Genomic DNA, 23,002 nt, shown 5'->3' on the forward strand with positions numbered 1-23,002 from the left:
GAGTAAATGTCTGTTTCTTCCTCGTCTTTTCCAGGCCTCCTGGTTATTCCAACATGAACCAAGGAGGAATGATGGGTACTGGACCTCCTTACGGACAGGGACTTAACAGCATGGCTGGCATGATCAACCCCCAGGGCCCACCTTATCCCATGGGTGGAAATATGGCTAACAACTCAGCAGGTAAGCGGTGTGTCCCAGTGCCGAGTGCTGGGCGTTGGGTGACTTCATGGGTCTGGATTGGAAAGCAGTGTCATGAATTCTTGTAACTTCCTAGGGATGGCAGCAAGTCCTGAAATGATGGGTCTTGCGGATGTCAAATTAACTCCTGCAACTAAAATGAACAATAAGGCTGATGGGACCCCAAAAGCAGAATCCAAGTCGAAGGTAAAACTTTTTTTTTTTCTTAATATACACGTATGTATTTAATGACACGGTGTACGGATCCAGTGGGGAGTGCACCTCCCGAGAGAAACCCAAGGTGACTTGCCCTCTTCCGTGAGCAGGCTGGCCATTAGCGTGGCTGTTTGTGCAGCATGTGATGGTGCTGCTGTGTGCGAGCACGGTTTTAACTCAGCAGTGTGGCAGTGAGTGGGTACCCTCAGCTGGGATGTGTTGTTTTTAGGAGAGTGGCATATGCTGGCATCTCCTGTTAGGTGTGAGCAGGCTCTGAGTGCTGTATTCCCCATCCCTCACCAGAGTTCAGTCTGTCCCCGTGTCAATCCTGGGCCAGTCCTGTCTTTATTAATTACAGGGAATGTACCACAACAGATACCTCTGTAGGGGGTTAGTTTTTCCAAGTCTCCAAATGCAGTAGATAGCTAATGAGGCTGTTGCTTGGTTTGGAAGTGGTCTCAGAGGAGTAAGGACTGTGTAGTTTTGGGGGGAAAGACGTTTGCAGTTGGTTGAGGTTTTTCCTGATATATTTAGCGATTGAGCCCACAGAGGGTCTCTCAGAGAGATGATTCTACAGTGCCTTTGTGAGGTTTGATTGGTTTCTGTAGCATTCATGAAACCTTTTTCTTTTTAAAAATATATATCCTGTAAGTACTGACTGTTCTCTTGATACCTTTGTGTCACACTTGTCTTTTAGACTGACATGCGTGGGTCTAGTACAAAGCTGGTCTCAATATAACAGCAGAACCTCAGAACCTCGAGCTCTGACTACTGTTTGAAGCCATCTTGTATGTGAGCTAGGTGTTTTTGTTCTGCTCAGTCCTGATATGTTTCCTTTTCCTAGAAGTCCAGTTCCTCTACTACAACCAATGAGAAGATCACGAAACTCTATGAGCTGGGTGGTGAGCCTGAGAGGAAGATCTGGGTAGATCGTTACCTGGCCTTTACTGAAGAGAAGGCCATGGGCATGACAAACCTCCCAGCAGTTGGCAGAAAACCCTTAGACCTTTACCGGCTCTACATTTCAGTGAAGGAGATAGGAGGATTGACTCAGGTGAGTGTAAAGCAACTACTGTGGTGACTGAATGTTTGTGCTCAGGGCAGCCCAATGTCTGGCAATCACACATCAGTAGGCAACCGAAGTAAGTTGTGGCTTTTTGGCTAGATAGAAAGCTTGACTTTGCATTTAACTGTGTTTATTTTTCTTAAATAATGCTTATATAACCCGGGATCCTTTTAGCTAGCCAAATGTCTGCATTCTCATTGCCTGCTTGAGAACAGTGTGTCTTGAGGTTCAATGAAAGTCTTTTTTTTCCTATCTTTGTCTATGGCAAAGATTGGTGACACTGTCTTTGTCCTTACATCTGGCTGTTAACTGATCTCATGGCTGATTTTATTTGCTGTGTGGCACTATCTGTACCTCTTTGAAAATTTTTTCTGTAGGCGAGGAAGTGATTTTGCTAGTTCCTGAACAAACTGTATCTGCTCTGCTTTAGCCCTTATTGCATCCTTTGTTTCAGCTGGGAAGTGGTTCTTTCTTGGAGGAGGCATAGGTGGGATTTTGAGTTTACAGTCTCTTGTTTGGTTGTGCAGGTCAACAAAAACAAGAAATGGCGTGAGTTAGCCACAAATCTCAATGTGGGCACGTCCAGCAGTGCGGCTAGTTCTTTGAAGAAGCAGTACATCCAGTGTCTCTATGCCTTTGAGTGCAAGATTGAGCGAGGTGAAGACCCCCCTCCAGACATCTTTGCTGCTGCTGATTCAAAGAAGTCTCAGACTAAGATACAACCTCCATCTCCAGGTGAGTGTTGACGCTAGTTTAAGTGTGCAGTGAACATTTGAACCAGAGGACCCTCTAACACAGCATGTTTGACTGCATGTGCTGTGGGTCAGACTGGCTCCAGACTTCCCCAAAGCCCCCTTGTCTGTCTTTAATTAGATGTTCTGCAGTTTGTAGGCTAAGTAGGTTGGTAATATGGATGTGAGTGATCCTGGGAATTTCATATATATCGTACTGGGAATATAACTGTCGAGACTTTTGGGATAGTTCTGCTCTTGTGTGTAACTTCTGTAACTAGGTATAACATACATACTGGTGTACATACACCTCATACTTACCAGACCATGAATGCCTGATGAGAATTTGAGAGAGAGAAGCCTGGAGTTAGGCTGTCAAGATGTTCTCTGCCCATTCTAACATTTCCTATCATTAATGCTTGATCTTTTAGAACTTTCTAGAAAAGTCTGACAATGCAGATTCTTCCTCCTAGGAGCAAATGGTCAGTCTACATTTGTACTCACCTTCTTTATGAGCTAATTCTTTTTGTCTTTAGCAAGTGAGTACTTTGAGACTTCATGTCTGGAGAACTTTGTAAGCCTATTAAGCCTATTATGAGTTAAATGTTCTAGAACTGAAGCCCTTTAAAATGAACTTCTAAGAAGTTTGTAATTCATTAATCTTCGTGGCATTGTTTCAAATTTGATGGTGTGCTCCAGTTTCTGAAGACTTAATCATAGGGTTCAATTCAGATTTGTTAAAATAAACTAAGAAGAAAAAAAAAATAACAAAGCAGCTGGGCTAGCAGTGCATGCTGTACTCTTCAGTCTGTGGAAGGTCTGATAGTTTCTGTCTAATCTGCATTGAGTTTGCCACTTGAAATGCTGCTGAGCTTGTCAGCTTTCCAGCTTGTCTTATAAGGAAAACCCTCAGGTGCTGTTTCTGGTCAGGAGCTTGTTTGTGTAGGTGAAATAAGAACTGTGACACTTGGAAGTTCCAGTAATGTTTGGGAAAAAAAACAAAACAAAACAAAACAACAAGCCACACACAAAAAAGCCTTCTTGTTGCTGAAACTTGGTGTCATCTGTGCCTAGCTCCTGAGGATGGAATAATGAGGTCTTTATTTGATTGTACTGTGGTTGTCTCTCAGCCTTGCTAAGCCCTTGACTGAAAGTGTTCTTGTCCAAATATAGTGTTAACAACTGCATTTATCTATTCTCTCTTAAGAGTTTTTCTTAAAAAACAGAATAATACCTTTGTACCTGGCAGGAAACCTTTCCCAGCATAGGTACACCTTGGTGAGGAGAAAATAATTTTTGTTTCATTATAACAAACTTCTGCCTAATGTTGTTTCTAAGTTCTTAAACTTGATTGTGAATCCCTTCTCACTTTCTTCTCAAAACATCTTTCTTGCCCCCTGAGATAGCATGAAGTGGAACAAAGAAACTGAGAGCATTTGGGGCTTATTTGGAGAGAGTTGAGATGTTTGGGAAACCACTTAAAGCTTCTTGTAGCAGTAGGTGCCTGTCAGAACTGATTAGGTGGTACATCAGGTTTTCTTTTGTTTTTTGCCAGACGTGGTGGTATGTGAACGTCCCAAGTTTGCCTTCTAGGGCTGTGCTACAAGTGGTCTTGTGCTTCAGCACATTGGTGATTGGATTTGGCAGGGTTGCTATCACAAACCACAGCTTTGTGCAGCTCTCTTGATGCAGTCCATCACTGTGATTGCTGCTATGTGAGGACTGTTCTCTATTTCGTACTTAAACTGCTCTCTCTGCTTGTCTTACTCCAGACTCCTGCAACTGGGAATATACAGAAGCAGCACTGAATCATGGTTGGTTGCTGTGATCCTTTTAGCCTTATCACTCAGTATGTTTGTGCTCCTCTTTCATTTTTGTTTTCTTTCTCTCTCTTGCTCCCCTGCATTAGCAGGAGTGAGGGCATAGGACACAGCACAAAGGGTGGCCTCAGCACCAGCTCCAGACTTCAGGGCTGTAGATTCCCAGGGGTCACAGTTGTTCCGGGGTAGCTGAGGCTCATTTTAGTAGCATCTCTAAGGCTTCTGAGCCTGTTTGCCAAGGAATCACTCTTCTGGAGCACAACTTCCCTATTGGAAAACTGAATGGGCAACAGTGGAGCGTTCAGGAATCCCACTGTGTGGGGGAGGGTCTCTCATCCTGTACAGACATATGTGATTTTGCTCTCCTTGTAGACTCTGTAACCTGTTGGCATTGGCTGACATGTAATTTCTGGCTACTCTATCTAAAGTAACATTTCAGTGCTTTATCAGTGATAGAGGTCACACTGCATGGTTCTGCATTAGCCACTGTGTGTGGCCCTAGGGGATATAAAAGCCTTGCAGGGCGATGATCAGAGAAGAGCTCTTGGTGCTGAAGATACTTTCCATGCATTGTGCCTTCTTCACCCTCAGAAAGCAGAGCTGTTTACAGAAGGGCCTCTGAAGCAGGCTGGTGACTGCCCTGTGGGCACTCCGCACGGGTTTGCTGCAGACCGCGTTGGGTTCCCATTCACAAACTGCAGCACTTCCCCGGGGAGCCGTAATCAGCCTACTGTTGGGTTTTAATTCCCAGAGCGTGAAACTGGCCTGGCTCCAACTGTGTGTGAATTTGTGAGTGGGAGGGACAGCAGGGGGTGGGGACAAACACCAAATGGCAGCAAGGCGGGGAATGTCTTGAGGCCTCTTCCTGCCGCTGCCAGCATTTGTAAGCACTAGAGGAACAGCAAATTCCTGGGGGAAGCAAGTGGAACCAAACTGCTGCTGAGAAGGGAAGGAGAGCTCCTGGAAGGGTTCATGAATGAAACTCCCCGCTGAGCTGTCTCTGCCCTTCCTTATGCCGAGAGCTCCCCGGACTGGGAGGGAGTCGCAGAGAGGAGGACAGGGTGCCAGGAAGGTGGGGTGTAAACAAACATGCCCTGGACATGACCTCGGAGGATTTTAATGAATAGCTGAAATGACTCATCAACCAGCAGGGCTGAAGCTGAAGGATGTCGGGTGCTGGGGACGGTAACTAATGGAAACATTAATTAAGAGTTCAGCTCCTGCCAGCTGCGAAGAACATATAAACCTGAGAGCTGACACTGTCACAGCAATCCAGGGGCAGAGCTTCACAGCACAGCTGGATGGCACCTGATGGCCTTGGATTTTTGATGAAGGCTTAGCATGGTGTGAAGCAACCTGTGCAGAGTCAGGGAACTTGCTGGACAGGTTTTGTTGTTCAGTGAGAGATCCTGCATCTCTGGCATTCCTTGTTCCGGGAATTCTTGGGAGTGGTGCCTGAATTCACCTGCGTGAATTCACCCCATTCAAAGGGCAGAGCAGACAGAGGAGCCTTGTTCAGAGTTACCCAGTGACTGCAGCAGAAGTCCTAGAGTTTCCATCAATTGGAAAGATTGTAAAACTTCTGAGAGAGGGCTTACACCCCCCTTCCCTCTGGGCAGAATTAGGATGTGAGGACAGTGGGTCAGAGGTTGTCATTTGGCAGGGAGAAAGACATTGCCTACTGCATGATCCACTGTAGAGCACTGACCTCTGAGACTAGGTAGTTTGGGCAGCTCAGCAGTGCTACAGCGATGGCCCTGTGTGTGTAAAAAGGAAGGTGGTCAAGCTGTAATAAAAATGAACACATCCTTTCAGCTTCACCTTACTCTACAGGGTTCTTCTGGGAAGTCTGGTCCACTACGTCCTTGGAGGCATTGCACTCCTTGTACTGTTTTGGCCACGTTTCTTCTGTCACTTTCTTCAAAGACTGATTGCTGTGTGTTACAGAGGCTGGTACTTTGGGAGGTTCTGGGTTACATCTGTAGGGTGCAAAGCTGCTCACGCCACGTTTGTGTTCTTGCAGCAGGTTCAGGCTCGATGCAGGGGCCTCAGACGCCTCAGTCCACCAGCAGCTCCATGGCAGAAGGAGGAGACCTGAAGCCTCCTACTCCAGCATCTACACCACACAGTCAGATGCCTCCTTTGCCAGGCATCAGGTATGCAAGTGTTGCACTCTCTTTCACCATACTGGATGTAAGTTGTGATTGTGAGTTTGCCAAAGGTTGCTTCCACACCTGGCTGGAGACTCCAGTACCTGTTTTGATAGACTCCTTGGCTTTGCTACTTTGTTAATAGCTCACAGCGATATTGTTGACCCTTTGTCTCTGTGTGTGAATAACGGCTGCTTTTGGGATTTGGTAAGGATAGTGTTGTAGAAGGGCAGTTCTTGCCTCTTTTGAGAAGCATGATTATGGACCTTCTAGGGGATAGCAACATCTGAGAGGGAATATGTGGGGGGAAGAATCTTGAGAAGCACTGTGAGTCTCTAAAATCTTTGTTTGTTTTCTTTTTAAATCAGGAGTAACTCAGTGGGCCTTCAAGATGCCTTTACAGATGGCAGTGATCCCACGTTCCAGAAGCGGAACTCCATGACTCCAAATCCAGGGTACCAGCCCGGCATGAATACCTCCGACATGATGGGTCGCATGTCTTATGAGCCAAATAAGGATCCTTACAGTAGTATGAGGAAAGGTGAGGCAGTCTGTGCGTACCCCTCTCCCTTTTCTCCGTGAGCACTATTAGTGTATCTGGATGAATTCTGGAATGTGCTGTAGGAGAGCTGCTTGTCCTTTCACAAAAGAAGGGATGTTTCTTTCTAATGCAGAGGTAGATGTGTTTTATTGATCTTTGTTTCATTCTTCTAGCTCCGGGAAGCGATCCCTTCATGTCCTCAGGGCAGGGCCCCAACAGTGCTATGGGTGACCCTTACAATCGTGCTGCAGGTCCAGGGATGGGTAACATGGCCATGGGGCAGCGGCCACACTATCCCTACGGCGGTCCTTACGACAGAGTGAGGTGGGTGCTTTAGCCACACTTACTGACTTGTTTGTTTCAGCTGAACTGATTGCTTTCTCATTGTTGCTTTGACTTGTCTGATCACTGGTTTTTGCTTTTCATTTGTGCAGTAAGGGGAATGTCACAGAATTTGTCACTTGTTTCCATGTAGGACGGAACCAGGCATGGGACCAGAGGGCAACTTAGCAGCTGGAACTCCACAGCCAAACATCATGCCTTCCACCTCGGAATCGGGGATGTATTCTCCCAGCCGCTACCCTCAGCAGCAGCAGCAGCAAAGGTTTGTGTGGGATGTTGCCACAAAGAGCTCTTTCCAGTTGGAGAAGTGCTGTGATAGAGAAATGTGTCTAATGAGAAAAGTGATGCATGTGTTTCTTCTCCAGACATGATTCCTATGGCAATCAGTTCTCCACTCAAGGCACATCCTCGGGCAGCCCCTTCCCTAGCCAGCAAACTACCATGTATCAACAGCAACAGCAGGTAGGTTATCAGAAAGTATCAGAATGAGGAGTTGAATCTGTGCCAAGTGTGAAAAGAGGGGTGATGAAAACTCTGGAATGTGTGTTTGCTCTATGTGTAGGTGTTGAACAGAATTAAGTACGTTTTACAGGAGGTTTTCTTGACAGTTTCCACATAGGCAACAGAAGTTTTAATTAGCGTTTCCAGTGTTGTGTTAGAAAAACACAGTGTTTGGAGAAAACAGCTTGCGTAGTTTCCAAATCAATGTGATCTGGGCAGGGAGCAGAAGGTCAGGAAGCATTCCTGGGCTTCTTTGCTGATCTGGAACTTTCCTGGGCTGGAACAGCTGCCCAGAGAGGCTGTGGATGCCCCATCCCTGGAGGTGTTCAAGGCCAGGTTGGATGGGGGTCCTGGGCAGCCTGGGCTGGTGTTAAATGTGGATTTTGATGTCCCTGCCTATGGGGGTTGGAGATTTGTGATCCTTGAGGTCCCTTCCAACCCAGGCCGTTCTGTAACACTTTGAATCTGAGTGATGATATGAACTTGTTTGGAAGAAGTCTCTCATCTTTCTGGAGAAGCATTTCAGGTGGATCATTCTGTGTCTGCCCTACTGAGCCTGAAGGCAGAGGCTTCACAACTGCCTCCACACCCCCATTGTCCCACTGCCTTCTGTGTCTTCTCAAAATCATCAGCTTTCTTTTAGAGCAGAGTTTGAATGAATGTGTATATCTTTCCATAATCCTTGTATATGACTTGCTTTTTGTATCAGTGCCAAGATGCATAATGTTTTCATGATAATTTTGAGCCCTTTAGTTGAGGAGTGTATGGAGAGGGCACTCTCAGATCTGTGCTAAGAATAATTTCAACTGCTCTGCAGTTTGGCTCTGCAACCAGAGCCACAGGGCTGTGAGCCAAGAGTTTGAGTTTCTCTGGTACTTGTCACCTTTGAAGCCAGTCATGACATAAGGGCTTCTGAGTTGACTGTGTAGCAGCTAGAGCACAGACCCTTGGTGGTAGAGAGGTCTTGGATTTTAATTCTGTCTCAGCAATTGACTGTTTTCTTCTGCACTTCAAAGCAGTATGGGAAAAATAGTTCTTGCTCCTTTCAGCAATGTATATTGAAATCTAAAGAAAAGGAAGAAGCAAGAAGTACAACAGTTTTCAACACATTTTGTTTGATATGTGAGCAAAAACCTGTGCTTTTTAACAAAATAGAGGACTGATAAAATTCCTGGACTTGGAAGGAAAGAAGTTCCTGTACGCAGTATGATTTGTGGTGAATGTACAGTAGAGCTGAGTCTTTTCTACAGGAAAGTCCTTTCTGCAGGCAGATTTCTGTCCTTAAAGCATTCTTGTAGAATCCACACGAGGAAGGTATGCAGCCAGCTGTGAGGAGTTGGTCTTGACTTGTGAAACTGAAACCTTGATCCAAATTGCCATATTCAAATTGGATATGGCTAACTCTGAGAGCAGTCTTGCCCTCTCACAGGCCAAGCTGTGGAGCGTTGTCCTCTGGCTCCGAACGCTTTTAGTCACTGTGTTTGGGTTGCCTGTTTCTAGTTTGATAATCTTATGTTGTCAATGCCTTGATTTTCCATCTAGAATTACAAGCGACCGATGGACGGCAGCTACGGCCCACCTGCCAAGCGGCACGAAGGGGAGATGTACAACGTCCCGTACAGTGCAGGGCAGGGGCAGACGCAGCAGCAGCTGCCTCCAGCACAGACTCAGCAACCGAGCCAGCAGCAGGCTGTGCAGCCTTCTCCACAGCAGGACCTGTATAACCAGTATGGGAGCACATACCCTGCTGCTGACCGCCGATCTGCGGGAGGGCCGCAGAACCAGTTCCCATTCCAATTTGGCAGAGACAGGGTCTCGGCTCCCCCAGGCTCCAATGCTCAGCAAAATATGCCTCCCCAGATGATGGGGGGTCCCATCCAGTCTGCTCCAGAAGGCCCCCAGCAAGGCGCCATGTGGCAGGGGCGCAACGAAATAGGGTACAGCTATCCTAATCGGCAGAGCGCTGGCTCTGCACCCCAGGGGCCTGCTTATCACGGAGTGACTCGAACAGATGATATACTGCATTCAGAACAGAGGGTAAACCATGAGGGACCATGGCCTTCCCATGGGAATCGGCAGCCTCCGTACGGCCCCTCTGCCTCTGTTCCTCCAATGACTAGGCCACCTCAGTCTAACTATCAGACCCCTCCTAGCATGCAGAATCACATTCCTCAGGTATCCAGCCCAGCACCTCTGCCCAGACCTCTGGAGAATCGCACTTCTCCCAGTAAATCTCCATTTCTGCACTCGGGGATGAAAATGCAGAAGGCAGGACCGCCAGTCCCCGCATCGCACATCACACCAGCAGCTGTACAGCCTCCCATGATACGAAGAGACATCACCTTCCCACCAGGATCAGTAGAAGCTACTCAACCTGTATTAAAGCAAAGGAGGCGGCTGACAGCAAAAGATATTGGTAAGAGGATACTCCTGCTTTTCTGCTTGTGCTCGTCAGGAGGCTGGGTGTTACCATTTCTCTTTGGTACAGCGCTGCCAAATGGAAGGGCTCTGCCAGCTTTGTAAGAACTCTCCCAGTTAGTTGCGATATCAGATAGAATGTTTGTGCTGGGTATTGTCTGTGGAGAGATTGCTTTTGCATGAAGTCCACGCAACGTGTTAAATAGGCTTCGCTCTTTGTGGGACCAGAAAGCAGTATCAAGTATCTCATTTTTGTTTTTAAACTCCAGGAGCTAGAAGTATCATGTGTTTATGTTCCAGGAACTCCTGAAGCTTGGAGAGTGATGATGTCTCTGAAGTCTGGGCTGCTAGCTGAAAGTACATGGGCCTTAGATACCATAAACATCCTGCTCTATGATGACAACAGCATAATGACCTTCAACCTCAGCCAGGTGGGTGCAGATGTTCTCTGATGAAGGTCTTTGAAGTGCTAAGTTTGTACAGTTTTCTGTCAGTGCGATAGTAAGAAGCAGCTTGTGCCCTTGTAGAGCCATACTGCCAGGTGTCCCTGTACCCATGGAGTGTGTCAGGTCTGAAAAGCACTTTGGGTCTGGGGAGCTGCACTGGGTGCTCACTAACCTGAATTTACATTTTGTTGGTGTACAAGAGTACAGTCTCTCATCCCTGGTGGGACGTACTAGCTCAAACACAGAAAAAAAATCACAGTGAGGAGGCCAAGAGGGGCTTTGCAGCAGAGTGCTGTGAAGGGTTGCATGCTGCTTGCCTAGCCTGATGCGATGGCATTCGCCTCTAGCTCTGTCTTTCCCCATGAGTCAGTGTGCAGTGTGGGCCAGCCTATCTCCATGAGTTACCTTGTGCCTGCATGGCTGTTGTCAAAGCTGTTCCACAATACTGTGAAGGCTGTCTGCTTAGCATTGCCCCCTTCCTTTCTGTGTGTTAATCAGGAGATAAAACCAAGAGCATCTGTGTTTGCACAGGTACGGGTGTGTGGACTATGCTAGTGTTGGATCCTGGCAGTCAGGGTCTGTTTCCCTCTTGTGTCTGTTCTCAGAGGACAGAAAGCTCTCTTTTGCTAACAGCTTATTGCCAGCATGAACAGATCTCATTAATAAACAGCACTCCTTAAGATCTCTGCTCTTTATGCAGAATTTTTCCATTTGTTCATAGTGGCCTAAGTTGCTTTATGATCACTGTTCCCTTTCTTCCTTCCTTCCCCTCCCATTTTTCTCCTCCCCCATAGTTGCCAGGCCTGCTGGAACTCCTCGTGGAGTATTTCCGGCGCTGCCTGATCGAGATCTTCGGAATCCTGAAGGAGTACGAGGTGGGAGACCCAGGGCAAAGAACACTATTAGATCCCCAGAGGTTCTGCAGATCTTCAGCTTCTTCTCATGAGGAAGGGGAGGAGGATGAGGAACTACAGAGCCTGAACTATGAGGAGGAAGAAGATGATGAGGAAGAGGAGGTGGCTGCATTTTCGAGCAAGGACAAAGCACCTCTGGAGTGCAGCGAGGAGAAATTAGTTAGTAAATTTGACAAGCTTCCGATCAAGATTGTGCAGAAGAATGACCTGTTTGTGGTAGATTATTCAGACAAGCTGGGACGAGTGCAGGAGTTTGAGAGCGGCCTGCTGCACTGGCGGATTGGTGGCGGTGACACTACTGAGCACATTCAGACCCACTTTGAGAGCAAGATGGAGCTACCTATGATTCACAAACGAGCGTCCTGCAATTCTGTCTCGAGGAAACGCGCAGCAGCTGAGAGCAATCCAAGCACTAGGGAAGGAGAGGCTCTTCCATCTGACAGCTCCTCAGAGAAGAGAATAACTGCCACCATGGACGACATGCTTTCAGCACGTCCAAGCTCATTATCAGGGGAGGAGGAAGAGGCCAAAGCTTCAGAAACAGAGAAGGAAAGTAAGTTTCCATTTGGCATTAGTCCAGCACAGAGTCACAGAAATATAAGAATTCTGGAGGACGAACCTCACAGTAAAGATGAGACGCCCCTCTGCACCATCCAAGACTGGCAGGACTCTCTGGCGAAGCGTTGCATCTGTGTCTCCAACATCATCAGGAGTTTATCGTTTGTGCCAGGCAATGACTTTGAAATGTCCAAACATCCCGGGCTGCTGCTGATTCTAGGGAAACTGATTCTTTTACACCACAAGCACCCGGAGCGCAAGCAGGCACCCCTGACCTATGAGAAGGAGGAGGAGCAGGACCAAGGGGTGAGTTGCAACAAGGTGGAGTGGTGGTGGGACTGCCTGGAGGTGCTGCGTGAAAACACACTGGTCACGCTGGCCAACATTTCTGGCCAGCTGGACCTGTCTCCTTACCCAGAAAGTATCTGTTTGCCTATCCTGGATGGACTCCTCCACTGGGCAGTATGTCCATCAGCAGAGGCCCAGGACCCCTTTCCAACGCTGGGGCCGAATGCGGTCCTCTCCCCTCAGAGACTGGTTTTGGAAACACTCAGCAAACTCAGCATCCAGGACAACAACGTGGATTTGATTCTTGCAACTCCCCCTTTCAGTCGCTTGGAGAAGCTGTACGGCACCCTGGTGCGTTTCCTTAGTGACAGAAAGAACCTGGTGTGTCGAGAGATGGCTGTGGTACTACTGGCCAACTTGGCACAAGGGGACAGCCTGGCAGCGAGAGCGATTGCTGTGCAGAAGGGGAGCATTGGCAACTTGCTGGGCTTCTTGGAGGACAGCCTGGCCGCCACGCAGTTCCAGCAGAGCCAGGCCGGCCTGATGCACATGCAGAGCGCGCCCTTTGAGTCGACGAGCGTGGACATGATGCGCCGAGCTGCTCGAGCGCTGCTCGCCCTGGCCAAGGTGGACGAGAACCACTCGGAGTTCACGTTGTACGAGTCGCGGCTGTTGGACATCTCCGTGTCGCCTTTGATGAACTCTTTGGTTTCACAAGTTATTTGTGATGTACTATTTTTAATTGGCCAGTCATGACAGCTGTGGGATCCGAGACCCTGTGTGCGTGTGCGTGAGTGGAGAACTTAGAAACTGACTGTTGCCCTTTATTTATGCAAAACCACCTCAGAATCCACTGTCTGCCCTGCGCTGTCCTGCTTCTCCCTTGGGGAAAGATGTCCCCATTCCCTTACCCCTTCCCCTTGCCCTTCAAATTTGTCCTGAATCCCCTATTAAAGGAGACAACGTTCTGTCTACATAGAAGACTTTTTTTTTATTTTAACCAAAGTTACTGTTGTTTACAGTGAGTTTGGGGAAAACGACTTGCCGTGTTATCACATTGACAGGCTCCACTTTCATAACTTGTTTTTAATGGTAAACTCTGAAGGACAAACAAAAGTGACTGCTGAACTCTGTGGTTTATCGTTGTACATTCACAATCTTGCAGGAACCAAGAAGTTACCAGTTGTGAACAGACCTTATCCAAGGGAGGCCTGTGCAGTAGCGTGTAGAACTTCATGTACTGTACACCTTAAACTGTAAACATACTGTAATACTGTCTCACATGAAAAAAAAAAAAAGCTGGATCAACAGCAAGCTGTAGTTTTTAAAAATGTTTTTAGTTAATGTTGAGGAGAAAAAAGGCTTTTCCCCCAAAGTATCATGTGTGAACCTACAACACCCTGACCTCTTTCTCTCTTCCTCCTTGATTGTATGAATAACCCTGAGATCACCTCTTAGAACTGGTTTTAACCTTTAGCTGCAGCCTGAATGCTGCCACGTGTGTATATATCTATGACGTTGTACATTGCACATGCCCTAAGATTCCTTGCAGTTTTGTTCCCCTTTCCCCACCCCTTTCTAGTATGACGAGTTAACGAGTTGATGACCTGCAAAAGCGAGACACAATTATTTAATCTCTTGCCAGACATCCCTCCCTGGAGGATGCTGTACAGGTCTCTGTGTATAAAGTCATTGCTGTCTCAGCAGCCAATCAACTTATAGTTTATTTTTCCTGTTTTTGTTTTCTTTCTAATCGAGGTGTGAAAAAGTTCTAGGTTCAGTTGAAGTTCCTGATGAAGAAACACAATTGAGATTTTTCAGTGATGACTTCTGCATATTTGTATTTCAGACGATGTAGCTAAAAACTTGATGTAAATTCCTCCCTTTTTTTCCTTTTTGGCTTAATGAATATCATTTATTCAGTATGAAATCTTTATACTATATGTTCCACGTGTTAAGAATAAATGTACATTAAATCTTGGTAAGATGTTTGTAAGGTTTTTCTTCATTAGCAGAGCGCGGGGCTGACCTCAATGCTGTCAGGCCCTGTAGGCGTGGTGTTGCAGGTCAGCTTTGTTACCATGCAGCAAGGAGGCCTCGAAGCTCCAGGCCAGCATCTTGTTTAGCGGCACAACCAGGTAACAGAGCAGCACCTTGCCATGAGCTGCCAATGCTGTATGGTCTGGCTTTCCTTCTCTGATGGGCTTGTGTCACTTAGGCTCCAGAAGGGCGGATTTGCCGTGTGAGGTGAAGCTCTGGCATGGAAGGACGGACGTGTAGCTCTCAGGGTGGAGAAGGGCCTTGGAAGGGAGGCATTTCCCTGTCAGCTCTCTAAAATGGACAGTTTTCACTCCTCTTGCATTTTTCACTCATTCTTGGAATTGTGATGTGGACTCAGTCATCTTCCAAGGATGGGGTTTTCCAGTGAACAAAAGTCTGAGGCCCTGAAGCACAGACCAGAGTTCAGGCTCTTCATTTGACAGTCTGCACGTTTTCATGCTTGGTAAGCAGATATTTTATTCAGCCTGAAGCTTTATCCTCAGATGATAATAGCAGCAGGCGAACTAGAACTGCGCTGAGCTCACTTAAGCAAAAGTGTTGAAGGGAAAGAAGAGGCTTTTCTGTCTTTTGTACAAAAGACGCCTCTTATTTCCCCCCAGCCTTCTCTCATGAAGCTCGCAGTTCCTTCAGCCCTTAACTGTAATCCTGAAATTCAGACTTCTGGAAGGAATGGTGCCTGAATCAAATAGACCTTCTGAAATGTTTACCAGCTGGAATTGTGGGAACTCCTCTCTGGCTTGTCTGGGAAAGGGGAAGTCCTTAAAATGGAATTCTTAAGAGGAGAGGAATGATGCTGGGCTTCCTTGACTTTAAACGTACTGAATGGAAAAAGAAGTGGTGTGATGAGAGTTCTGTTGGCCTTTGCTGATTTGTGACTTAACTGTTGGTTTGAAACCCACCTCTCTGATAATTGAGCTGTATGTTCCAGGAGCTTTGTTCAAACTGCTTGAATTAAAAACTACAAAAGATTTCAGCATTTCAACAGGGAGGACCTCAGCAGCGGGGCTGAAGAAGGTAGTGTTAGCAGCTTCTGCACAACCTCTGTTGTGTTTCTGTTACGTTTCAGTGAATTTAGTAAAAAGTGAACGCTCCACGTGAGAGTGAAGGTCACATGTGGTACAACTACCCGTTGTAGTGGTGTTTACACGAACAGATGCTCTGAGGGAGTGATTCCGCTCCCTCAGTGCCTGAAGTCGTGGCGTGGTGTTTCCCTGGTGCTTCTGCCGTGGTTAAAGAAAAACAGCGAGAAATCAGGGAGGTGAGAACGCACAGAGTTTACAGTTGGGACTGAGCTGAGCGCTGCAGGTGCTCTAAAGCTCCTTTTGGCTCTAAAGCCGCCGTTCCTCCGCGCTCTGCCACGATTCGCACCCGCAGCTTTCCCGTGCGGGGCCCTCCGTGCTGCGGCAGCGCCTGACCGCGACACGAAGGCGCGGCCCGCCGCCTCCGCCATCACGAGGATGGGGCGCCGGGGAAGCCGCACATCTCTTTTAAGCCGTTAATACCGTGACGTGCGCCGTGCCCGGGCTGCCGGGCCGTGCCGCCGCATAACCGGTCCCGCACCGCTGTGTCCTCCGCGCCAGCCCCGGGCCCCCGTGGGAGGAGGCGGCGGCGCGCCGTCAGCTCACGGCCCCGCCTACCGGCCCCGCCCTCCACCTCGGGCGGAGAGAGAAATCGCCTTGTGCCACGGCGGCAGCGCACCGCGCGGATTCCGCCGAGCCCGGCAGAGTTTTTTGCGCACCGGCGGCGCTCGGCGGGAGCAGGCGCCCGGGCCGACGGCGCAGCGAGGAACCCACCCGCGGCCATCCCCGCACGGAGCGCCGCCACCCTTCCTTCCCACCACGTGAAGAAGCGTACCGGAAGCGCGGGGAGGGACAGGAAGTGACGCCCCCGGAAGTAGCCGCGCGCGGCGGCGCATGGATTCGCCTCTGTTGGTGCCGGAGCGGGAGCAGGAGCGGCGCGCCGAGCGCTCAGGTGGGGGAGGGGAGGGGATGGGAGGGGCTGAGAGGAGAGGCGGGACCGCGCCCGGGACCGCCCCCCCCGGCACTGCGCCGCTCCTGCTCGCAGCCCCCGGAGGGACTGCGGCCCCGACCCCCCCCCCCTTGGGCTGTGTCCCGCTGCTCCGTTCCCGAGAGGCGAAACGGAGCGAACGGCCCCACTGCGGCGCCCGGAGGGCTGAGCGCTCGGAGCGGCTCCCGAGTCTCGTGAAAGCGGTGCCGGGCGGAGCTCCGCCCGCTGTTCCGTGCCTCGGCTCAGGCTAGGAGGCGGTTCCCGTCGGAGCCCCGCCGGGAGCGGCCTGCCGCGCTGCGCGGAGCAGAAATGCCTCATCCGGAGCGCTGCCGCCCCCGCGCGGGCATCGCGCCGTGCTGCTGCGCGTCCGTCCGTTGGCGCAACTTCCGGAGTTCGTAGCGGAGCACAGAACGCCGTGTAGAAACACGGAGGAGGACAGGAATGGTTCTTTACTTCACACCTGGCGTTATTTTCCACTCTTGCCTCTTCTGGCCCTGCAGGTGCTCTTCGGAGCAGCGCCGTGTGGGGCAGAGCCGTGCGAGCTGCAGCTCTGTGATGAGGTGTGCTGCAGCGTGACAGGAGTGGTGCTGCAAAGGCCTGCTTTCTTGGCATGTTCGTGCTAAGCTTCTCTGTCCTTTAAGAAAAAGAAGTACTTGGGCGATTGTTGGCTGTGATCTTTAATAAGACTTGCAACTGTGAATGTGCTTTCATAAAACTTGCAGCTGGGCTGAAGTATCCACTCATAAAATAACGTGGCTTTGTGATTTGGGATAGCGTGCCTCCCACTCACTGCTCTGTAGCTGTGAGTGCTGTGGAGCAAGAGAACGTGAGCAGAACCAAAACTCTAATACATGGCAAAAGAGGAAGAAGCAGAATTGCGTGGTTCAGGCTGGGACTGTAAGTGAATGCGTTTGGGTGCTGCTTTTTGCTTTGCTGTTGCCTTGGTTTCTGCTCTCGTATGCAGCTTTTAACCTGTCTGATTTTTCTCTGTCAATAAACTGGAAATAGGAAAACCTCTGAGAATTGTTAGGTCAGCAGGTCAGGTGAGAATTTCAGGAATCTTTGTGCACTGTTGCAGGCTGGATTAGAAAGGTGGGAAGTGGTGCAGGATGTGGTGCTGGAGCCCAGAGAGAGCTGTGGGTCTTTGGTTAGTCAGACTTGAAAAGCCGTTGGTGGCTGGGGAACTAACGGAAGAAATGTGTTATCTTAAAAAGCTGCAGAGCAGACACTGCCTGCCTGTGTGGCTCCAGGCCAACAGTTTTCATAGCTGGTAGCAGAATGTCAATCCAGAATACACAGAAAAGAGAGCAGTGTGACTCTGCAAAGTGCTTTAAATCTCACAGGTAAGGATTTGAGGGAAGAGATGGAAGAGAGCCACCGTAGCACGTGTGGTTTGCTTGGCAGGCAGATGCCCTCCCTCTGGAGAGCAGCAGCCCTGCCAAAGCAGGCAAGGGTGCAGGTGGAGAGAGCGGCGTTACACACGTGTCACGTCCCAGAGGTGCTATATGTGATGAGGGAAGCCAATGTGTCTGAGCGGCGTTAGCTTTGCCCCGGAGGAACCTGCAGGGCTGCGCTGTGCGGGAGGGGCAGCCCTCAGTACTGCATTTTTTTGCTTTCTAGGAGCAAACGCTGGGCAGAGAGCACGTGAGAGCAAAAGGTGCCTGGCAGTGCTTAGCCAAGTGCAGCCCATTGGCAAAGGGCTTAAACAGATGTTATGCTCAGATTCCACATTTTAGTTGTGTCTCTAGTCCAAAAAAATAAGTGTCATTGAATGTATTGGAACTTGAATGTGCGTGTAGTTGCTTGGCTGATTTGTGGCTGGAGCCAGTGGTTTTCTGCTGAGACAGCCAGTAAATAGGGCAGTGTGGCTCTGCTGCAGGCATTTACATTGGCCTAGTCAGAAATGGACTGATGATGTGTTGCAATCTCTCCTCCTCTGCATCCTAACCAAGGTTGAGAAGTCAGGGATGTTTTTCTTTTTTAATAGGAACAGTATCAAAGATTTTTTTCTGTAACATCTCCATGTCCCTTGGTTCCTTGATCTCTTTCATATGTGACTTTCTTGTTCATAGAGATTTACAGCCCTCTGAACTTCCTGGTAGCAAGTAAAAATGAATAATGTACAAACATGTCTGAATCCAGAAATATCTCTTGGTGTCTCTGCTCTCTGTTGATCAATTCAGGTTTCCAAAACTGGAGGGTGAATTTCCCCAGCATCAGTGACCGAGGCAGCTTTCAAGCTTGGGATGGAGCTGGCGAGCAGGCAGGATCCTTATTTGCGAGTGGTTGTGCACACTGCAGTGTGCTGCAGAGCCCTGACACTCCTGCTACAGGCAAGTCTTCTGTTCCTGAACCACAGGTGCTGCAGCATCTGCTGTTCTGTGGTCCAAGACTTCTCTCTTTGGTACTGCATGATGCACCACAGACTGGTTCTGAGTGGTTGGGAAATCCCCTTCTCCTTTGGAGAACCAGGAGACCAGCTGCATCCAGGGAGGCAGGATGCTGTGAAGTAAAATTACATACATTTCTGCATAACCTATGTGTAATGCTGCTGTTGCAAGAGGTGGGTTTGGCAGCCTGCAAAGCTGAAACGTCCGTTTATCCGCAGAGCAGGAACAGTAATCTGCTGCTGCACATTCCTCCCAAGTCTCACTTGCAGAGACATACTTCTCTGAGTGCAGAAGGGTGCTATTGGTCCATTCTGTTCTGCCTGTGTGTGCCATGGCAGCAGAGCCCAGCTGTAGTTCCTGAAGCCAGAGCAGCCTGGGGCACATCTCCAGCAGCCCCGTGACTGCTGGGTGGGACTGAGTGGAACCTCAGAGGGGACAAAAGGCTGCCTTCTGCAAATTGGTCCAGATGTGTGGTTTTTTTGTAAAACATTAGGTTGTGAATTGTCCCGGTTTGTTCAGTATTGCCTCTTCTCTTGTCTCTGTTAGTGCTGAATTCCTGGCCAGATTCTCATCCCAATCTCCAGGTAGAAAGCTGCAAAAAGTACTGTCTGGAGGGTTTGTTTTTAAGAAAAACAGTCTTGTTTGTCTTCTGCACCAGTTTTCTGTAGTTTTGTCTCCTCTCTCTTGTCTGTCAGCTGGGATGGGAGCACCAAATTCAGTAGCAAAGGCAGCTTACCAGCACTGCAGAGGCACCAGGTGTGAGCATATGCAGTTAGATGTGCGTGAGCAGGGAGCTGAGCTGCCTTTCCCTGTCCAATTCCATGGGGATTCATGTTGGATATTGTCAGAATTGTATTCAGTTCTGCTAAAATGCCCCACAACATGTGTCTGCTTTCACAGTTTTATAGCCATCCTTGCTGGAAATCCCATTAGCTTGTCTTCTGTGCTGCTCGTCCCCTTCTCTGAATCCCAGAAATGCTCTTCCAGCCCAGTGCTCCCAATAGGTTGCAAGAAGATGTCTGCTGTCCTTCAGTTCTCTCTCCTCCTCCTTCCAGGCCGTGTTTGACCTGCTGATCCCAGATCACACAGCAGATGCCTTCTCCCCGCCTCGTCTGCCCGAGCCTGGCGCATACGACCTGCTGCTGGAGCAGCTGCTGGGGGGCCTGGCACACTGGGACGCAGAGCATTTCCTCTTCATCGCAGAGCGGGGTTACCTGTATGAGCACAACTGCGCCTTCTTCCCGCTTTACCCTCTCAGCTTGCGAGCTGTGGCCGATGGCGCTCTGTGGCCCCTGCGGCAGCTGCTGTGTTTGCGGAGCCGCCTGCTGCTGTCAGCCGTCCTCCTGAATTCTCTCTTTTCTGTGCTGGCAGCCGCTGCCCTGTACAAGCTAGGCTGTGCCGTGCTGCAGTGCCGCAGGACAGCCTTTCTTGCTGCCCTTCTCTTTTGTATCAGCCCTGCCAATGTGTTCATGGCAGCTGCTTACTCGGAGAGCATGTTTGCCTTCCTGGCCTTCAGTGCCATGTGGCAACTGGAGAAGGGGCAGAGCTGGCTCAGCATGCTGCTCTTCTCCCTTGCCACTGGCGTGCGTGCTAATGGGCTTGTGAATGCTGGTTTCTTTCTCTACTCCCGCAGTAAATCCTTTGCCCTCCAGCTCCAGGTGGGTTCAGGCTCAGTAAGGAAGCTCTTTCTGTTATGGAGGCAGTTCCTCAGTGTGGCATCTTCCATGCTTCTGACATGTGCTGGGATTTGTCTGCCTTTTGCTTTGTTTCAGTATTACGCCTACATGAGGTTCTGCAGCCCTGGCCTAAAGCTGGCTGTTCCTGAGCCGCTGCGGCAGCTGGCTTTGGACAAAGGCTATCGTCTGGTGTCCCCCCATGGGGTTAAACCCCCTTGGTGCTCCCAGCGGTTCCCTGTGGTCTATTCTTACATTCAAGATGTGTATTGGAATGTGGGCTTTCTGAGGTATTTTGAGCTCAGACAAGTACCAAATTTTTTGCTTGCTTTGCCTGTCTCGCTTTTGGGCTCGTGTGCTGCCTGGACCTTCATTGTTGCAAACCCACGGCACTGCCTGACCCTGGGACTAGAGAGAAGAAAGAAGAAACGAGAGGGTAAACCCAGAGCTGGGTTTTGCTGCCCTGCTGTCTTCGTGTATGTGGTCCATGCTACAGCCCTGCTGACGCTGGGGTTCTTCTACATGCATGTTCAGGTAAGACGTTCATGGCAGCATCCAGAAGTGATTTCTTACGGGGAGCATGGGGTGATAGCTGAGGTGGTTCGGTGATGGTCACAGCCTGTGACAGCCACAGGGCCGGCAGAGGGCTGTGCAAGCCCAAGGTTTTGCCTCTCCACTTGTGATGCTACTTCCACGGTAGCTTTCCAAAGCCTCGTCTCTGCTGGAAAGCTCCCAGAGATTCTGTGAGGCGCTCGCTGTGGTTTGACAGGTGGGACTGAATCACATCTGTGGCGTTCTCGTGTCAGCTCCCCGAGCGCTGCCCACCAGAGGGCGCAGAAAATGTCACGTCCTGTGACGCTGAGCTGGGTTGGCAGCGTGGGGGTCCAAAGCCTGCCCAGGTCCCTTGAAAGTGCTTCTGGGTGCTTTTTTACTGGCACTAACTGTTGGGGATTGTGGGGAAAGAATAATTGAAAAGTGAGATCCAGGACCCCCCCGGCAGCTGCTGTCAGTGTTCCCGGGTGGGACTGTGACGAGGACTGCAGTGGCGGTCACCGCGTTTGCCCAAGGTCCGTGGAGCCCCTGGCCACGTGCAGAAACGCCTTGATAAAGGCAGCTGACTGAGAGGCGTTTCGTTCCACGTGTAATAAATTCCAGCGCCGCGAGGTGGGGCTGTGTGCCATTCTCTGTACCGACAGGCTCGGAGACCGACCGACGAGATTCTCTGCCTGTTGCTTTCAGGTGCTGACCCGGTTCCTCGGCTCCTCCAGCCCCGTTCTGTACTGGTTCTCCGCCCACCTGCTCCAAGGACACGAGGCCTGGCTCTGGGAGGAGGAAGCCGGCGGGCAAAGCGCGGTGCGCGTCCGCGAGAGGCGCGTGCTGGGTGCAGCGCCAGGCTCCTGCGGGAAGGGCTCTGCGGGGGGACACCCCCTGCTCAGGCTGCTGCTGAGCTACCGCTCCATGACCGCCATCGGGCGGTGCCTCCTGGGGTTCTTCGCGTCCTATTGGCTGCTGGGGCTGGTACTGCACTGCAACCGCTTGCCTTGGACGTAGCGAGCGGCTGTGGCCGCGACGGACAGCTAGGTGACGGGAGGAGGAGTCCGAACTGAACGTTTTCTAAAGAACCGGACACGTCCCGAGGCCGTCGTCCACGACGAGGTGCTGTCGGACGGCCCCGTCCCACGTCGGGTGCCCGAGCGCGACCCGCGCTGCCGGCAGCGCCCGCAGCTATGCCCGGGCCGGGCCCGCCCTGCTCTTCCGTCGTCTCGGCGCGGCCGGCAGGGGGCGCTGCAGTCGGGCGGCGGGGCGGGGCGCTGCGGGCTCCGAGCGACGCCGCGAAGCACCGCGAGTAGCGGCGGACCCGCCGCTCCGGAGCGCCCCGGCGGCGATTTGCGCTGTTCCTCGACCACGTCTGCTCGTGCAGCGGCGTCTCGGCCCCGTCCCGGCCCCTTAGTCGGCTGTCCCCGCCCTCGCAGACGCCGTGAATGCCCGCGCTTCCCGCCCGCCCCGTGGAAAAGCGGTCGCCGGCGAGCTCGTGGCGAAGCTCCGGTACTGCTACGGCTGCGGAGCGCCCCGTCCCGAGCGGAGCTCTCACTGCGGCGGCCGCGTCGATGAGTCGCGAACGTCGCACTGTGCGTCCCGTGGGCGTAGCGCTGTTGGGTGCTGCGTTTATGTTCACAGCGCGACGGCGATGCGGCAGCTTGATGCGGAGCCTGGGAGCCCTCGGGCTGCTCGGCTGAGCTAAGAAAACGGTGTGGGGCCAAAGCCGGCGATTTCAGCGTGGAATTAGAACTCTGCGTTCCTTCTTGTTGCTGGTCTCATCCTGCTAGCAGGGGGAAAGAAAAGGCAATGTCCCAAGCTGAAAAGGCTTTTGTAAAGCACAGAAGTGCACTGTGCAGCTCAGACTGCAGCCGTGCTCATTTTTCTGGGCATTCCTATTTTCTTATCATAGAGCCATGGAATGGTTTGGGTTGGGAGGGACCTTTAAGATCCTCTATTTCCACCCCCCTGCTGCAGGCAGGGACACCTCCTACAGACGAGGTTGCTCACAGCCCCATTCAGCCTGGCCGTGAATGCCTTCACGGAGGGAACATCTTCAGCCTGTTCCAGTGGCTCACCACCCTCACAGTAAAGAATTATTCTCTAATGTCTAATCTAAATATGTACTCTTCAAAGAGACTTTAAGGCTGTTTTCCCTCATTCTGT

At 50.5% G+C, this 23,002-nt stretch overlaps 2 protein-coding genes across 5 annotated transcripts; both read left to right on the top strand.

The window, feature by feature from the left end:
• Nucleotides 1-32: 32 nt before the first annotated feature.
• Nucleotides 33-14,153, top strand: ARID1A (AT-rich interaction domain 1A; the record flags this gene model as incomplete). The annotated part of the gene is made up of 12 exons (XM_042891467.1): nt 33-180; nt 275-384; nt 1,238-1,447; nt 1,987-2,194; nt 6,034-6,166; nt 6,529-6,701; nt 6,875-7,025; nt 7,177-7,305; nt 7,409-7,505; nt 9,087-9,960; nt 10,263-10,393; nt 11,203-14,153. Coding segments are annotated over 12 exons (4,086 nt in total), but the record flags the coding sequence as incomplete, so codon positions are not given.
• Nucleotides 14,154-16,016: 1,863 nt separating this feature from the next.
• Nucleotides 16,017-21,980, top strand: PIGV (phosphatidylinositol glycan anchor biosynthesis class V). Of its 4 annotated transcripts, none has more exons than XM_042891463.1 (4): nt 16,017-16,200; nt 18,420-18,569; nt 19,682-20,833; nt 21,539-21,980. In XM_042891463.1, the coding sequence occupies exons 2-4, from the start codon at nt 18,483-18,485 to the stop codon at nt 21,848-21,850; spliced, it is 1,551 nt and encodes a 516-aa protein (XP_042747397.1). In that variant the 5' UTR covers nt 16,017-16,200; nt 18,420-18,482; the 3' UTR covers nt 21,851-21,980. The 4 variants fall into 4 exon arrangements, with proteins under 4 accessions (XP_042747397.1, XP_042747396.1, XP_042747400.1 ...); XM_042891462.1 differs by lacking the exon at nt 16,017-16,200 and adding an exon at nt 16,578-17,133; XM_042891466.1 differs by lacking the exon at nt 16,017-16,200 and adding an exon at nt 16,578-16,848.
• Nucleotides 21,981-23,002: the final 1,022 nt, after the last annotated feature.

The sequence above is a fragment of the Lagopus leucura genome, unplaced genomic scaffold (genome assembly GCF_019238085.1).
Source record: "Lagopus leucura isolate 7727_CA_CO unplaced genomic scaffold, USGS_WTPT01 54304-0_obj-0_obj, whole genome shotgun sequence".
Lineage (NCBI taxonomy): Eukaryota > Metazoa > Chordata > Aves > Galliformes > Phasianidae > Lagopus > Lagopus leucura.

Bases quoted from the DNA above. Each gene is read 5' to 3' on its own strand.
- PIGV (XM_042891463.1), top strand. From the start codon at position 18,483: ATGGAGCTGGCGAGCAGGCAGGATCCTTATTTGCGAGTGGTTGTGCAC. The intron at 18,570-19,681 runs GCAAGTCTTCTG...TCCTCCTTCCAG, and splicing joins CCCTGACACTCCTGCTACAG to GCCGTGTTTGACCTGCTGAT. The intron at 20,834-21,538 runs GTAAGACGTTCA...TGTTGCTTTCAG, and splicing joins TCTTCTACATGCATGTTCAG to GTGCTGACCCGGTTCCTCGG.